Genomic DNA, 18,948 nt, shown 5'->3' on the forward strand with positions numbered 1-18,948 from the left:
AAGAGCCCAAACCAGAAACAACCCAAATGTCCATTAACAGAGGAATGAATAAATCAACAGTAGTAGCTTCATGAAATAAAATACTGTATAGCAGCAAAAGTGAAGAACTGTTTCTAAATATAACAAGATGTCTGTAGCGCACGATAGTCTGAATTTCAAAATCAAAGTGAAACAAGTCAGAGAAAAAAGTACATACTGAAGGATGTCACTTAGATAAAGACTAAAACACATAAGACTAATCTTGCCATTAGAACTTAGGATAATGTTTACCCTTGAAGTGGCAGCAGCTAAGAGGAAATGCGAGAGACAGGAAATGTCAGATTCCCAACATGACACTCATGATAAATGATTGTTTTTTAAACTGCTGGAACAAAAAAATCACAAAAAGAATGCACTGTAATTATTTCCCAGCTGCCCGTCATATATATGTTTATTTGTCTTACCTCAGAAAATATTCTCATATTGATGGTCTCTAATATTAAACCCAGTAAACCTGACTGGCTCTTTTCCTCTTTTAAATAACATAAAAATCAGCTGGGAAGCTTCTTCAAAATAATTATTTCTCACCCCACCTCCCCTCATTCTACCATTTAGAATACAATCTATTTGCAAGAAATGGAATTGTTTTATACTGGGCCATAAAACAAGAGCCCCCATACTTGGAAGGCAATGAAATAATTATCATAAAGTCACTACTTACTACGAGATGTGACCAATAACACTGTTTAGAGTTCAGATGATGTCAAACATTTTGTACAATGACTCAGGTCAAGAGGAAGTTAGAGATGTTGCCTTTAGCAAAACCACTGACTTCCATCAAATGGAGGTTGTATCTTTTTTTCTTCTCTTTCAGTGATTAACTATTACAGGCTTAAGCATCTGGAGTGGTTCTCTTGCTCAATTAGAAAAGGCCTTCAAGAGGAAATTTTAGAAACTAACATATAAATGTCTTTGATGAGCCTGATGTGATTTCAAGACATTTTTTACCCGGTCATGGATCTCGTCACAGTTTGAAGGTGAACACCAATCAGAATGGAATCTGTAGGCATAAAAAACAAAGGTGACTTGTAGCCAGAGGGAGAGAAAGAAATCTATCCAAATGCCAGACACCAAAAGTCATTGTTTTTTCTTATCCCGGTGTGATGACACAGAAAGATTTAAATAGCATATTTTCTTCTTTGACCAAAGATGAGAGGCAGACGTAAAATCAGGCACTGATTCTCCACGGAAATATTACGCCTTCATAATATGTGCAATAAGCAGTAATAATAACATTTGATGTAAATTAGGGAGAGCACACCTAAGTAGTTAATCATTTTAATGATTTCCATACACAATTCTTTAGAGCTTTATCTCTAAATATACAGATTTTCAGATTAGAACAATAATTCCATGTATAGTGCCTTTAAAATTAGTTCTTATTTTCCAGTAATTTAATCACACTCTCTTAAATTATGTGGATAAAATGCCTTTATGTATACAGAACAATAAAACTAATTTTATGAAACGAAACAAAATGTTCAAATAGATGAAAATATTATTTAGAATGCAATCATGCTCTTACTCCTTCAGAAGATAGGGGGGTATCAAAATTGAAGGATTCCCTCTCAGCACAGATATCAATCACTTCTCTAGTCTCTCCTATAAATGTGCTTTTTAAGTGAATATTATAAAAGGAAAGGAAAATGAGACTTTTATGAAAATCTGAGTTTTGGAGTTAAAGAAGAAATAAAACAACCATTCCTCTTTCTTATTCCCGCTCAAACTCAAAACTGGCATTAGTATTCTGAAGTTACTTTATTTTATACAAGTAATAATGAAAATTTCCAGGTCCATCTGATTATAATTCATCTACACAAAGTGTTATTGATAATTCCTTCATAAAGGAATGGGTACTAAAATGCTACTAGATTGCTTACATCTTTGCCTTTTTTCCTCCTAGCTTATACTTACAAAGTTACAATTTTATATATTTACACAAGGTATAAACTCTTTAGCAGGATAAATGATTTACATAACCTGTTTTAAAGAATGTAATCGCTAATGGATGATCAACTATATCTAAATTTTCATCTCCCATATTTGTAAAAGTTAGTGTTATTGAAGCTACACAAATATATGGCCAACTTTGTTATATTTGCTACATATGCAACACATCTTGAAAATCTGAGATCCAAATGTGCAGTTCCAAGAGGGTGTCTTCAGTGTGCTATGAGAGGGTCCACTAGTCTGTGCTGTGGTATAAGAAATGATTGCCTAACAATCTTTAACTTCATTTACAAAATTCAAAACAGTAAGCATGATTAAAAAGAGTATCAGCTCCTTTTTAATTAAATTTGCTAGTATTTCTTAGTCTGTTTTTAGTAATAACTTTACAGCCTAATACAAATTATAAGTCATAATATTAATATTTATACTTTGAGGAGAAAACTGTTTCTGAAATGTAAGACTTATAATAAAGATTGAAACCATTTTATGTGTGTTAACTCTACTGAAGATATTTTTTAAATGGGCTTCAAGCAAAAGGCACCTTCACTATAAATAAAGAAATTTATTTGCTTACAGTCACTAATAAGAGTTTTATTTTTGAGAGAGAGAGAAACAGAGAGAGAGAGTATACAGCACGCAGGGGATGGGCACAGAGAAAGGGAGAGAAAGAATCTGAAGCAGGCTCTGCACTGACAGCATAGAGCCTGACAGGGCTTGATCCCACGAACCGTAAGATCATGACCTGAGCCAAAATGAAGAGTCAGACACTTAACTGACAGAGCTACCCAGGAGCCCCACTAATAGTTTTTGAAAGTCTGTTTATTCATATACATGATTTAGGAGTCAACACTTCACAGAAATCTTAAAGGAAAACTTATTTCATCTTAATGAATATTTAACCCGGATAACTTCTATAGCTTTATGTTTTGTCATGGTCCCAATTTTGCCTGGGACATACAATCTATTTTTACATCAGTTTAAATTGCTTATTGATTCTGTTGGATTTTATAAATGCCCTGTAAGTATATTGTTCAGTAATCTAAAAGAGCCATTATCAGAAAATGTCTTATATTTAAAGGTGTGGTACTGAGTGTGCTAAAAAGAACAAAATGTTTTTGTTTCTAGTAATATGTCTTAAAGACATTTTATTTTCCTTATAACCAAATCTAAATCTTTTGCAAAACATACACTCGAAGTAGAAGTGTTCCACCTTAGCAAAAGTAAAAAAGTTTATCTACCCTAAAGAGTACCCCAATAAAGTTTTATTACTTTACTTAGATGAATTTAAAACTGAATTGCTATTATATTATTTTAAAAGCACCTCAACCTTGCTCTAGTCATGTAGGTAATGTTTAATATTAGAACCACTCATTTCCTTCTAGCAAAGACCTTACTGCATCTACTACCACGCATCAGAATAGATGTGTAAATGCCACTTGCTACTGGAAGTCATCACCTGCACTGGGATATGAAAAAGGGACAGTTGAGTTTAGCAGCCTTCAGTGAAGAATTTTTGAATACAGCCTCAGTGAAGAATTTGTCAACTTGGAAAAACAGACTTCAAAAGCCAGGATGAAATTAGACCTCAGGATACAATTACACAAGACTAAAATTTATATTGTACTACAGTGGTAGACAACTGGAGAGTTCTGCAAAATCTGTGAAAAAGCAGGAAAATAAAACAATATTCATAAAAACATTTCCAAGGAGATATAGATAAAAAATGTCTTGAAAACCTACAGAGATGGCAAAGAACCTAATCAACAAAACCACAAGTGCTTAATTCTGAAAGTCAGCAAAAAGAGAGTATCTGAACATCTGACCACTGAAGCAGATGTGGAAATTAAAGTCCCCTGGCAACTGCAACACAGGTTACCAGACTTCAGCAGAAAAATCTCTCTTTAAGACTTTCTCTGGAACTTTTAAAGCCTATAGAAACATAGGTACATATCTCTCTATATAAACATGGAGATATATCTTTTTATCTATCCATCTGTCTGTGAACTCGATGATCCCACAGGCATCATTCCAAAGATTAGAGGCAACATTAAGCAAAATTCCCTATCTCAGGGTCTCCAGCAGACCTCCATACATCCATTTGAACGTTTATAGGGCTAATGGGGAAAGAAATCTATCTGTTTAGAATAGGGACTTTTTTTTCTTTCAGAATAAGGATGTTTTAATACAGCTTCCAAACTGATACACTCTTGCTCAAACCATCAGTTTTGAGATGAACTTTTGACAGACTATACAGTTAGTGTAAATTTTATCAATTAATGTCTGGTGGTCATAATATGCTATACAAACTGGGTGTGCTACTTCAGATTTTTGACACCACCTAAAGATAGATTTCATTTCCATGTTGTTGATAGAATGTGTGGCTTTCAAATTTCTTTTTTTTTTTAATATGAAATTCATTGTCAAATTGGTTTCCATACAACACCCAGTGCTGATCACAACAGGTGTCCTCCTCAATGCCCATCACCCATTTTCCCCTCCCTCCCACCCCCATCAACCTTTAGTTTATTCTCAGTTTTTGAGTCTCTTATGGTTTGCCTCCCTCCCTCTCTTATTTTTTTCTTCACTTCTCCTCCCCCATGATCTTCTGTTAAGTTGCAAGGACCATGAGGCATTCAAATTTCTATAAAAGTTTTAAACTACCTAGGGTAGGGTTGTTTTTTGGTTTTTTTTCAATTTATGACAACTGTTTTCTATGTTACTATTAGTGAGTGAGGCAACGAATTTCCAATTTGAATTCAACAACAACAAAAACAAATAAAGAGGAATTATTTCTTTCACATTCAAATTATAACAAGTATCTAACTTCAGTTGCCAAAGCTTTTTTAGAGGGAGGGCTGGAATTTTTACATGATTAAAATTCTCTTGGGGAGTTGGGGAGAGGTTATTTGAGGAAAATAAATACCATATACCAACAATATATAGCAGCATCATTATCACTAAAAGGAAAGTATAACCTATGCTATTTTTATACATAAGCCATGCCTATAATGTTAAATCCCTATGGATCTATTGAAAATAAACCATCATGCACTATTTTTCACTTTTAAAAACCATAGTATTGAATTAGGGTTAAAGTGATCCTAATTAATAAACCCATTAATAGTTAATAACTCACTTCAAGAGGACTGGGCTCGGGAGAAATATCTAATGCTATGTAATATGTACTATATTCTAAACAAAAACAAGTAAGCCTTTTAAAATCAAATTATACTTGTACAAATAATCAGTTCACATACATTATTTCTGCCTTCTCTTTTCTAATGATGATTATTCAAAAAATCAGTACAGTAGGAAAGACTAAGTATTACCTTTCCCTGAGAGAAGCTCGATTAAGCACAGGACTTGGAGAATGCTTCGGCATTGTTGAGGGTGCTGAATGGACTAGTAGGGTCCTTGCTGAATTCTGGGGCTTGCTACATGACCTTGAGCTTAAATACTCATCACACCTTTCCAAGGAGTCATCGTAGTCTCTCCCATGGGGTGTCCTGATAACCTGTTTAAAAAATTATATTTGTATATACATAATAAATGTGCTATACATTTATTACATACATACACACATATACACACCACCTTAGAACATTTATAAGAATTAAAAAAAAAAAAAAAACACGTATAATGCCACAGCCATATATGAAGGTAAATTTTAGAATGTAGCAGTAATCATTACCACCATAAGAATAAATATTAGGGGCACCTGGGTGGCTCAGTCAGTTAAGCGCCTGACTTCGACTCAGGTCATGATCTCGCATCTCACGGTCTGTGAGTTCAAGTCCCGCATCAGGCTCTGTGACAGCTCAGAGCCTGGAGCCTGCTTCAGATTCTGTGTCTCCATCTCTCTCTGCCCCTCCCCCACTCATGCTCTGTCTTTCTCAAAAATATATAAACATTAAAAAAAATATTAAATACATCTAGATTGTTCATTCCACGTCTAAAATTTACAATTATCAATTCCAAAGGCTTTTGAGTAGTGGTAGGGTAAAGGTAGGGGTGTATATATAAAACAAAGGACAATACACAGAAACTAATGACAGCCTAGTTTAGCTATCAGGCCAATCAGAACAGAATTCTACCCTAATACTCATTCATTGATTCATTTGTTCTGAGGACAGACAAATGAATGAATCAGGATAAAAACATTATATAACTACCTTTATATGAGGAATTTATATTCTAGTAAAGTTTACATACTACTATGGAGAGGGAGTTTTAAACACACACCCTAAGATAAATAGGTAAAATACACAGTATGTTAAAGGATGGTGAATATCATAAGAAGAAAATAAAGCAGGAAAGGAGATAAGAGGTACTGATGGGTGGTGTGGGAGGGGTATATAGGGAAGGAGATGCAATTTGATTTTATTTCATTTCATTTCACTTTATTTTATTTTTTTATTTATTTGAGAGAGAGAGAGCATGAGAGAGAGCAGGGGAGGGACAGAAAGAGAGGGAAAGAGAGAATCCCAGCAAGTTCCACATTGCCAGTGCGAAGAACGAAAAAGGGCTCGATTTCATGAAATGAACGTGAGATCATGACCTGAGCCAAAATCAAGAATCAGACACTTAACCTATTGAGCCACCCAGGCATCCCAGGAGCTGCAATTTGAAATAAGATAATCAAGGGGGACCTCACGGAGAAAGAGAATATCTTAGTAAAGACCTAAGGAGTAAAGGCCTGAAGATCTTACTAAAGACCACAAGACCTAAGTCATGGGGACATCTGCGGGAAGATCATTCCAGAAGGAGAGAAAAATAAACACAAAGATCCTGTGGGATGGGGTAGAAAGCACACCTGATGTATTAGAAATAGCAAGGAAGGGGCAACTGGGTGGCTCAGGTAGTTAAGCATCCAACTTCGGCTCAGGTCATGATCTCACAATTCATGAGTTTGAGCCCCACGTTGGGCTCTGTGCTGACAGCTCAGAGCCTGGAGCCTGGAGCCTGTCTTCGAATTCTATGTCTCCCTCTCTCTCTGTCCCTCCCCTGCTTGTACTGTCTCTCTCTCTCTCAAAAAATAAATGAAAAAAAACAACAACACTTAAAGAATTAAAAAAAAAAAAAGAAATAGCAAGGAAACCAATAGGGCTGAACTAAATAGTAGGTAATGAGGTCAAAAAGGTAGTTTTAAGGATTTAGGATTCTATGCTGTAACTTTTTTTTTTTTTTTAAATAAAATCTCACTGGCTACTTTGTTAAGAACTCTCTATAGAGTGGCAGAGACAGGGAAATCAGCTAGGAAATGATTATAACAAAATATGGAAAAGGATGCTGGCTTGAATAAGAATGATATCAATGGAGGTGAAAACTGATCAGATTGAAAAGGCATTTGAAAGATAGGGCCAACAGGATTCGCTAATGGACTGGATGTCAAAGATAACACCAGTTTTTTGGCCTAATCAACCAGAAGAATTTATATGATTTAGTTACACTCTTCCAACTGGAAGGATAGAAGAGCAAATATTAGGAGCCTGTTTCTGTACATGTTGAGCTGCTTATACCTATTAATTTATTAATCACCCAACATATTAGAGTAGAATTCAGGAGAAGAGTCCAGGATAAAGATATAAATGGTATTTAAAGATAGGGCACTAGGTGATATCACCAAGGAAGTGAGCATAAGTAGAAAGAAGAATACATCTGAAGACAGAGCCCTGGGGAATACTCCACTACTGAAAGGCTGAGAAGATAGCAAGAAAACATCAGACTGAGGAGTGGGCAGGGAAGAAGGGGAAGAAACAGGAGAATGTGTGGTCAGTTGAAGAATGCATTTCAAGTAAGGGGAGTAACTAAGTTAAATATGCTGATAAATCAAATTGGAAAAGACTGAGAATGGAACTTTGGATTTTAGCAATTGGAGAGTCATCAGTAACATCAACAAGAGTAGCACTGATGGAGTGATGGGAGTGATAATCTGGAGTTGAGTTCAAGAGAGAATGAGAGAGAGAAATTGCACTCATTTAATAAATGTTTAATCTCCAGTCATTATTTTAAGTGTTGGGACTACAACAGTGAACACAACTAAGTCCCTGCCTTTATGAGCAAATGTTCTAGCAGTACTATTTGGTAAATATCTGGCCTTTAAGAAAGATACCTTATCTTTCTCAGACTTATTTCCCTCATATGTAGAGCTAATAATCACTATCTTATAGATTTTCCATAATTTAAAGTAACTTATAGAACATCTAGGTGTGTGAATTAGTTATACAATAAATAGAAGTCATTTATTATTAAAACACCAGTCCAACACAACTTTTTGCTTCAACACTACCACAATTTTCACTGCTTTCCAGAATTAGAGCAACATATGGTGACTCAGCAATCAGCTAAGAGAACCAAGCTTTCATCCCAGAACCAAATAGCACATGGTTCAAACGGCTCAGTTACAGTCCCAAATAACTGACCAAGAAATATATGATCTAGATTGAATAAAAATTGGTAATTATTTCAATGTTAGTTGTTCACATAAAGTAAAAGCACAGTGAAGGTCAAAAACAAGATCAAAGATGTCCGTAGTCAACAAATGTTAAGCATATATGTGAAGAGACTGATAGGAAAGAAAAAAAGTGCTGTAATGCTGTTTCTAGAATTCTATCCAAATATGAGTCTCTTGGCTTATGGTACAGATTATTTTCTCTTCATTAACTTCAATGCCAACTGAGTCATGTTGGTTAGCAGACCACTTCATTTTTCTTTCCCCCTTTTTTTTTTATTAAATTTTCTCCCCAAACTAGTCAGCAATATTTTAAACACAGCCATGTTCCTCTATTTATACGAATATTCACTGACAATCTCTTGCACCACATGTTAGCTAATACTCATATCTAGAAAGGTATAGGGGTTTGAACTTACAATCCAGATGAGATGGGGCATAAACACAAAGATAACTGACAACAAGATAACCTGAATCAAATACATCATAATGACAACACAGAAGGATATTCAAAGATTTTGGTCTAAATGGTGGAAGTCTCATGGAGAAGGTGGGACTGGAATCAAGGCCATTAGTAGAGAAAAGGAGAAAGGGCAGTCAGAATGGGGGGAAAGGCACAAGGAAAGAGGACCACAGACGACAATAACTTGGCTATCCCTACAGGAAACTAATAGGAGAGACAGTATCTTAGAGGTGGAAAGGAGCACATTGTACAGAAACTTAAGTGCTGTAACTCAATACTACTCAACATTTTTAAGCATATTCTATGTATAAAGTACTAAACAAGGGAGGAGACAACAATCACAAACAAATGTAACAGAAGACCTCAAAGAAGTTATAATCCATGAGGGCAGACATGAAAAAACAAGTAATGATAAAATAATGAGGAAGGAAATTAGAACTGAATAGATATAATAAGTGTGCCATGGGACCACAGCTAGGATATATTCTTTCCATGGAATTACAGCAAATATTTGTTTGGTAAAGTTTTATATCTGCATGGGGGACTAAAGGTATAATGAGGGAGTAAGTCTTGGATAAGAATCCATTTCAAACTTTCAATCTTAAGCCTTAGCTTAAGACATTTCCATAGCTCTTGTGAGTTTTCCATAGGTTACTTATTTACTTCAAAACCACATGGAATATTATCTCTTTGGCTCATTACAGAAGAGTTCCATCTTTTGGACAATTCTTCAAGAACACTGGCTTACAGTCCAAAGACCTGGGTTCAAATCCCTACCAATTATGTGACCCTGAGCGGGTCATTTCTTTCCAAGCTTTAGTTTCCTTATATACAAACTGGGGAAATAACCTTCCAGATTTGCCACAAAAATGTGGTATAATTGTGAAAACACAAAGCAGAGGGCTTAGTTTATGAAGAATAATAGTTATTTCCTCTGTTTACAGTGATCTTCATATTTCAGCAAAAAGACTTTTTTTTTTCTTTTTACATTTATGGAAATCTTTAAATGTCTGTTCTAAGATCTCCAGTATGTAACAATTCCAATATTACAAATGTTAAAATGTATCGAGATAAAAAATCTAGTATTTTTAAACCACTCTAAAACTGTTACAAGTAGAAAAGCTTCATACACAAAATTCATTGTAATTCCATATATGCAATTATACAAATGACACACTTCTCAAATTTGTGATATATAATGGTTTGGTTATACCATACTTATGAAATAAGATTCCTGAAAAGTTGTTTACATGATAAGCTGATAAGTCATATTTATGGCCATAAAATTTTATGGGAACTTCAAGGTCCAATTAATAGAAGGAATAATTAACTACTGAGTATAATGGGAAACAGGAAATCACTTATCCAACAAGTATCTGTTGAACTGACTTAATGCCTGGTATAAACACCATGCTCTAAAACTTCTTCTTTGTCATGGAGCTTAAAATTTAAGAAACAAATACAAATAATTCTAATGGAATTAGCTGGGAAGTAGTTGAGACTAAGGATTGTAGGGGGAAAGTGCAATATAGGTACTACTTTTAGGATGATAAGAAGAAAGTATGGTTCTCACTCAAACGAGAGAGAAGCAATTTCTCAGTTTTGCCAAGAACATTCCTTAGTGAATCCTATTTCAAGTGAATAATCAATTCCTATCTTACCCAGTTTAAAAATCCATATGCTCAGCTATCTGGATTGGTTTTAGAAAGATGTACTTTCTTTACACTGGAGAGAATTCAAGGAATTCCAAAATAATGCAATGAAAATGATAAGTAATTCCTAAATAGATCAATCCTTGTGTGTACATGTGTGTATGGAGGGTTCCCTTCTTAGACCACTGTTCTATGCATTTATATAAATAACTTGTTTAATCGCCACAACAACCTTATGAAATATTTTGATTCTGTCCACTTCATAGGAGAGGAAACTGAAGCAAAGTTAAATAGCTATTAAGTGAGGGGGTCTCAGGCTAGTGACACATGAGAGATCTACGGCAGATCTCTCAAGTGGAAAACTCCAGAGCCCAAGCCTCCCAGGATGCCTGAAAGGAAAGTCTCACAGAAGATGGTCTCACAATCTGATTTACTAACAATCCAAACTACAGACCTCAGGAACAAACTGACAAACTGTTCTCAAAGAAGAAAGAAAGCATACCCAATTAATTTTATGATGTGATCATAATAATGCTACCAAACCACTCATGGAAAGTAGAAGGGTAATTACAGACCACCCTCACTAGAAACCATATGTGGGAAAGGGTTAAATAAAGTATTAACAAATTAAATTCAGTAATGTTAAAAATATATATATAACATGACCAAGTTGGGTTTATTCAAAGAATACAAAGATAGGTGAGCATTGGAAAATCTATTAATTCACTACGAAAAAAATCAGTATCAAATCAATAGATGCTGAAAAAAATCCGTTTGATAATATTCAACATCCATTCATAATTTAAAAATATTCTTTGCAAACAAGAAATCTCAAAAGGAACTTAGTTAACTTGCAAAAGGATATTTAACAAAAATCTACTGCAAATAACATTCATAGGTGTGAAACCTCAGACATGATCCTATCTATCAAAGACAGGATCAAGACAAGAAAACACTGTATTAGGCTATGCTGCGGTAGCAAATTAAATTTGAAAATCAGCGGCTTAAGATAATAAAGGTTCATTTTTCCCCGTGCTTTATGGTAACAGAGGTTAGCAAGAAAAATTACACTTCACAAAAACTGTCTAAGGACTGTTTTGATGAAACACACTGAGCAACTTACAGCTGTATGATCTAGAACGTGAGGCCTCATTGTCACTGAAACAAGAGAGGGTTCAGATCAATTCATCTATGCTTCACCCTGGAAGGGATCCACATAATTTTCATTCATAGCCCATCGGCTAGAGGAGGTCCTAAATAACTGCAAAAGGGCTTGAAAAGCTGGAAGAGGATACGAACAGCCAATAAGCAGTAACTGTCCCTGCCACGTCCCCTATCACCACTTTTATTCACACTGTACTGAAGATATTAGAAAGTTAAGACAAAGAAATATTTCGAATGGCATAAATAAAATTCATTTCGCAAATGACAGTTTCTTCTATTAAAAAATTCAAGAATATCATGACAAAAATGTTATACAAAATCAGCTTCAAACCTATATATCAGTAAAACACACAAAAAATGTAGTTTACAGTACATTCCTATTTACAGTAGGAACCAAAACTATAAGGTTTCTAGGAATAAATCTAACTATGTGTAACAGATTAAATGAAAAGCATACATATCTTTACTGAGACATGTGAGAACTGAGACCACCTGCATTCACATGGCTTAAATATCAGATCTAAGAACTGAGACCCACCTACCTCAATGTGACTTTACCATGAGTTCAAGGAAATTCTTGCCCAAGAAAACAATGCTACAAACCAGTAAATACCATCATTTGCTTCAGGACATTCCCATAAATCATTTACCTGAACAAACGGTCTGCTCAATCATCAATCAGCTCCCTTCTTGAAACAACAGATTCTTAATCTGGGCAAATAATTCCCTTCTCGGAAGAAAAGATCACTCAACTGGACAAATCCTTCCTTATCAAATCAAGTGTTTACTTATCAAGACTCGCTTTAAGAACCCAATCTTTGTGTTCATTAATCCCAAACTTTTATATCACAAACTTTGTCAATTAGATTCCCTCATTAAAAGCCCTACCTTAAAACACTGGAGCTCAGACCCCAAAACCCTATACATACCTGCCCCTAACCTTCTCCTTTCAGAGACACTACTCAGACTGTCCAAGTGGTGGCGCTACCTTAAAGCATTATGTCAGAAACTCAGCTCTGCTTGGTATCAACAGATTATTTAGTTATTCTGGTGGTTTTGGTGAGTTGGCAGTTGACAATCCTAACAGTCTACTAAGATATAAATAGACACCCACATGCTGCCACAGCTAAAACCTTCAACTTAGAAACTGTACTCTTCTGAGACTTCGTGAGCTTCCCTACTGTGAGTCTGTGACTGCAGTAGTAAGGTGAATGAACTTTGGTGTTGAGTCTGGGCTCTGATTTCCTTTTGTTAAACTTCCCAAGTGCTTAGTTACTTCGTCTCCTAGGATGCAGAACCCTTTACTAATCTTGTCATTATATGATCGGATTGGAAAATTTGTATCCCGGTGGATGTCTGTCTTTTTATCAACAATACTAATATATCTCTATCTTTGTGACTTTTTGTTGTGAGTCTGAGAAGAAGATCATAGGAAAATGAAAAAATGTCGAGCTACCAAATCCATCCTCGGGTTAGGCCCATGGATGAACAGGCTCTGAAATTCTCATCACACCACAATCCTCATAATAAAAACTCTGCCGTGGGTCACTTGTCAAAGTATCATGAAAACTTCTTCAGTGTTTCCTTGTTCTCTCCATGGGAAAAAACTGCTGTAGAAGAGATTGCTTCCAAACCTTCCATCCTCCTAGAAGTGCAAACTTGTCAGGTCTCCCATTTGAGACAACCGCTAGGTTGGGGCACAAGACACAAAGCACGCAAGCAGCGCACGGACCAACATTACCAGACTTGTATATTGGTTTCCATTTAGGTTCATGTCCCCTCCAAGTTAGATTCAAGCTTCTTACACCTATTCACACTGTAATTTTAAGTCATACAGTTACTATTCTAAGCAACATAATTTCACCAATGTCCATGCAAAGAAATACCTCTGCTGTCAGGGCAGCAGGCTATTCACAAAGCTCACCTGGCAAGATTCAGCGCTGTTGCAGACTGAGAACAGCTCTTTACCCTCTAGTTTTCCCTTGTTCAAGTCAGGGCACCGAGGTCCCCAGCTATCCTGCTCCTGCTCTAACAAAGTAGATCAGAAATGGCATTCAGGTAGGGTGGGAATGTGAGATAGGGGAGAAATCATGCCAATTCACAGGTCACCGGATCATAAGAAGTCCTATCTACATCTGATGGACTGGCCTGTCCATCACCCCAAGATCCTGGCCTTCAAGCTACATTCAAGTGACTGCAGGGAACTCTGAGTGGTCTTTCTTGAGGAGGACATGATTATGTTCTATGTGAGGGAAGAAAGGTATGCAAAGATATTTGGGGGTCAGAGGGGCAGACTGTGTCAGATATGGTTAGCTGTCCACTAAAATTTGTGTCCCCTCTTATGAAGCATAAGATTAGTGGGAATTGGCTACCTACCCAGGATCCCTACTTACTAGCTACTCTCCTCCCTGTGCTTCTAGATATGGCCACGTGACCAGTTCCTGTCAATGGAACATAAGAAGTGACTTAGAGCACTTCCAGGCTTTTAAGAAACAGATGCACTGGACTGTTAATGAGAAATAAAACTTACATTGTGTTAAAACATTGTAATAGTAAAGTTTCAGAACATCTGGCATTACCCTAATACATTGAGTGAGTTAAAATCCAGAAGTAGAAATGTAGACATGACCTAGATAAGAAAGACAGTGATGACATAATGGGAACACAAGGAGTAGGAGCAGCCAGATAATAGGCAATACAAAAATCTAAGCAGAAAACTCTGACTTTGATGTGATATTCATTCATAAATTCAAACACGAGTTAAGTATCCACCAGATACCACACACCTAAGCTATCAAAACATGAAATTACTTTCACGAGTTTAGGAAGACATATAAAATCCATATTCTGCCAAATGAAAGAGGCACCCAGTGTAATAAGGCAATGCTAAGGCATGTGAGGATGTTAAAAGTGATGTTAAGGCTACCAGAAATCAACCATATATCCCACGTGTATTTCACAATTTTGCCTAAAGCAAGGTCTGCTTCTTCAGTTCCACAAAGGTGATTTCCTATCTCTTTTTAAAAAAAATTTTTTTTAATGTTTATTTATTTTTGAGACAGAGAGAGACAGAGCATGAATGGGGGAGGGTCAGAGAGAGAGAGAGACACAGAATCTGAAACAGGCTCCAGGCTCTGAGCCGTCAGCACAGAGCCCGACGCGGGGCTCGAACTCACGGACCGTGAGATCGTGACCTGAGCCGAAGTCAGACGCTTAACCGACTGAGCCACCCAGGTGCCCCCCCTATCTCTTTTAAAGAAACAGAAGGACTCTTCAGTTTTGAGAGTTCTCATAAAATTCATTGTCTCCAAATAGTTTAGGAGTAATGGATAAAGAAATGGAAGCAATGTTCACTTGAATGTCTAACAGTGAAAGGAGGGAGAGAGGATGATAAAGACACAGGGATGCAGACTGAGCTCTTTCTCAGATTTGCAAAATTTGTTTTCTGTCATTTAAGACAGGGGTAAAAATTCCTGTTCAATTTATAAGTCTGCATATAATCCAATTATATAATAAATATGAAAAGCTTTAAAATTGGAACCCATTATACAAATTTAAGTTGTTTTTTATTATTGTGTTTTATGGTCAAAATAAATAAATGCAAAGGTGTTAACATGATTAAGAAGGCAGAGTAGAAGGAAAAACAAAGTGGAGATTAACAGGAAGACTGAAGTAGAGATGAAGAGAACTGAGAAAAATTCCATCCACAACTGACATTTTCTTTGACGAAGTAGAATATGAAGTCATGTATAGAAAATGAGAAGTAGAACTTAGAAAGTCTAGACTACGTTATAGAATCAACAAGAGAACAAAATGATCAAGCAGCACTGAAGGCCAAACTGAAGCTAGAAAGGATGTATTTTTAAGGGCCCAAGTAAAATGGGTTCTATAAAGCTTTCCAGAAATATTCTGTTATTAGATATACAGCCATTCATTTATTCAGATACTGATTATACATGGCATCATTGATTTTTCAACCGTTAGCCCAAAAGCCCCTGCAAAGGACAGAACTGTGTCTCCCCAAAATTCCTATGTCGAAGCTCTAACTCCCACTGCGACTGCATTTGAAGTAAGGAATTAAGTAAGGTTCAATGAGGTCACATAGGTGAGGTTCTAATCTGAAAGGATTGGCGCTCTCATAAGGAGACCCCAGACTTTGTGCTCACATGTGCACACACACTCTCACTCTCTCTGCTATGTGAGGATGCAGTGAAAAGCAGCTGTCTGCAAGCTAGGAAGAGAGCTCTCACAAGATACCAGAATGCCTGGCACCCTGAGCTTTTCTACTGTCCAGCCTCCAGAACTGTGAGAAAACAAATTTCTGTTGTTTAAGGCACCCAGTCTATGGTATTTATTACCGTAGCCCAAACTAAGACAGCCCTCATGTTAAAAATGAATACTTTGTATTGCCGTCTTTTATATACCGAAATTGAACCTATTAAAAATGTAACTTACAGGGGCACCTGGGTGGCTCAGTCGGTTGAGCGACCGACTTCAGCGCAGGTCATGATCTCACGGTTTGTGAGTTTGAGCCCCGCGTTGGGCTCTGTGCTGACAGCTCAGAGCCTGGAGTCTGCTTCTGATTCTGTGTCTCCCTCTCTCTCTGCCCCTCCCTCACTCGTGCTCTGTCTCAGAAATAAACAAACATTTAAAAAAAAATTTTTTTTTTAAATGTAACTTATGGAGTGCCTGGGTAGCTCAGTTGGTTTGATTTCGGCTTAGGTCTGATCTCATAGTTAGTGAGTTCAAGCCCCACATCAGGCTCTGTGCAGACAGTGTGGAGCCTACTTGGGATTCTGCCTCCCTCTCTCTCTGCCCCTCCCCTGCTTGCTCTCTCTCTCTCTCTCTCTCTCAAAAATAAATAAAACTAAACTTAAAAATATTTTTAAAAATTAAAAAAATAAAAATGTAACTTCTTACATACCCACTTTCCAAAAAAATAAATCAATGAATTGTCTTAATTGTAGTATAGAGAAATTAATGGAACATGACTTAATTTTTTTGAATGTTTATTTGTTTTTGAGAGACAGACAGAGTGAGAGTGGGGGAGGGGCAGAGAGAGAGGGAGACACAGAATCCGAAGCAGGCTCCAGGCTCTGAGCTGTCAGCACAGAGCCTGACGTGGGGCTCCAACTCACAAACCGTGAGATCATGACCTGAGCTGAAGTCCGGCGCTTAACCAATGGAGCCTCCCAGGCACCCCTATGGAACATGGCTTAAAATACACACTTCAATAGATAAATGCCAAGTATGACTATTCTAAAAAATATAAGGGATGTTTGCACTCACTTACATAAATAAGTTTGAAGTTGAAAAAAAATTCTTTTTAACATTTATTATTGAAAGACAGAGAGAGACAGAGCATGAGTGGGGCAGAGACAGGAGGAGACACAGAATCTGAAGGAGGCTCCAGGCTCTGAGCTGTCAGCACAGAGCCCGACGTGGGGCTCGAACTCACAAACCGAGAGAGATCATGACCTGAGCCGAAGTCAGACACTCAACCGACTGAGCCACCCAGGCGCCCCAATAAGTTTGAAGTTTTAAAATGTAAGTAGATCATGGGGAGCCTGGGCGGCTCAGTCGGTTGAGCATCCAACTCTTGACTTTGGCTCAGGTCAGGATCTCACAGTTCGTGAGTTCAAGCCCTGCATCGGGCTCTGTACTGAAAGCTTGGTATTCTCTGTTTCCTTCTCTCTCTCTCTCTGCCCCTACCCTGCTCACGCTCTCTCTCTCTCTCTCAAAAATAAATGAACATTTAAAAAGATATAAATAAAATGTAAGAAGATCATAAGCCATTCCATACAAGAAAACCAGGAAAATAAATAAGCTGCTGTATACTTCATCATGGTATAATACTACACCATATATTTTTAACAAAACAAAGTATAATCTTTATAATATATTTGTATTCCTACAATATATGCTGTATCTCAAAACAATGTAAAGGTACTCTTGTTTTATGTAGAGTTAGACTGGTTCTAATAATTATGAACATGTTTTTCACCTCCATTATGGTTGGTGAAACAGCTGAAAGCCATGTAGGACATAAGAATTCCTCATTGTTTAGAACAGTCCCATTATTGGTAGAATACCTCATGTCCCTGATCATTAAATATTAAGAGTACTTCCCCTCAGTGACTGTAATAACAGTCCCTGTTAATGTCTAAAATGCCACCTTGAGAGTAGTACAATGTCTACTGAGAACCAGTGTATTAAATGAATGCCTATTATACACAGGCACATGGAAGTACACATAGGGGAGAGAAGCAGCCAATGATTCAGGTGGAATAATGGTAGAACAGAGGAGACATGAAACTAAAAGAACATGAGTGTTTATGAGAACAGCTGGTTATAATGCATTCAGGGTAAAGAGAGTTGAGTTTGGCCAAAAGAGTATACAATGACCAAGCAACTACAAATATTAAAAAGGGAAGCAGCAGATTTAAAAGATAAAGAAAAGTAGGAAAAATAGAAAATAAGGATGTTAAAAAGCCAATATCCCTCAGTATACACCTTCCACTCAAACGAGACTAGTAGTTTCTCTTTTCTCCCAGGACACTGCACTTATTCCAAATCCCAAGATGTTTTTGCACTGCTTTCCTTCTCTTGCCTATGCAAAATATATTTCTCAACAGAATTTAGGCAAAGTTCCATTTTTCTAGAAATTTTTTTGCAAGCACTCCCACATTTATGACATTTTTCCTTGTAGAAATCCAAGTGCTCTACTACCTGAATATTTATTAACCAGCTACTGTGTGCCTATAAGAAGAGCCTTTATTCTTTCCATAGAGAAGATAGCAGTGCTCAAGACTATATATACACTTCTATGAAAATCTACCCCTTGAATACAAAAATAATCCTGTGACCTTACTTACCACCCACTGCCTTACAAGGGTAGTATGAATGATCAATTTCTACTCTAACCCTAAAAGTAAAGAATCCAGAGGTGAAAGTGGGACAGAATTAAGAAGTTCAGTTCTTTCAAAGAATTCATTTGGAAAAGAAGATTGCAAACATATACACCCATCTTTGGACCAGCCAACATACAGCTTACTTTATAAGCCAACATATAGTTACTTTAGGATAAATACTGGTAACCTGTAACTTTATCCCTGTCTCTTCATTCTGTATTTTTATATATTTGGTTTGCTTATTTTCTGTTAATAATCCACTCACACAATACACATTTTTAGGAATCCACACCATACATCAGATAATATGCTAGGTAC

General features: G+C 36.6%; 1 protein-coding gene across 3 annotated transcripts in view; it reads right to left on the minus strand.

The window, feature by feature from the left end:
* Positions 1 to 18,948, minus strand: part of SPATA6 (spermatogenesis associated 6) — a 147,512-nt gene that overhangs the window by 47,582 nt on the left and 80,982 nt on the right. For 2 of the 3 annotated variants that reach the window (XR_008294805.1, XM_027059247.2), the window contains exons 10-11: positions 5,319 to 5,503; positions 940 to 1,039 (exon numbers count right to left, since the gene is read on the minus strand). Coding sequence is in view for 2 of the 3 variants with exons in the window: in XM_027059247.2 (XP_026915048.2) it covers positions 940 to 1,039; positions 5,319 to 5,503 (285 nt within the window). In the remaining variant the exon portion in view is untranslated. The remainder of the gene's footprint in view (positions 1 to 939; positions 1,040 to 5,318; positions 5,504 to 18,948) is intronic. The other variant, XM_027059248.2, reaches the window with a different exon arrangement.

Source organism: Acinonyx jubatus, chromosome C1, assembly GCF_027475565.1.
Source record: "Acinonyx jubatus isolate Ajub_Pintada_27869175 chromosome C1, VMU_Ajub_asm_v1.0, whole genome shotgun sequence".
Classification (NCBI taxonomy): domain Eukaryota; kingdom Metazoa; phylum Chordata; class Mammalia; order Carnivora; family Felidae; genus Acinonyx; species Acinonyx jubatus.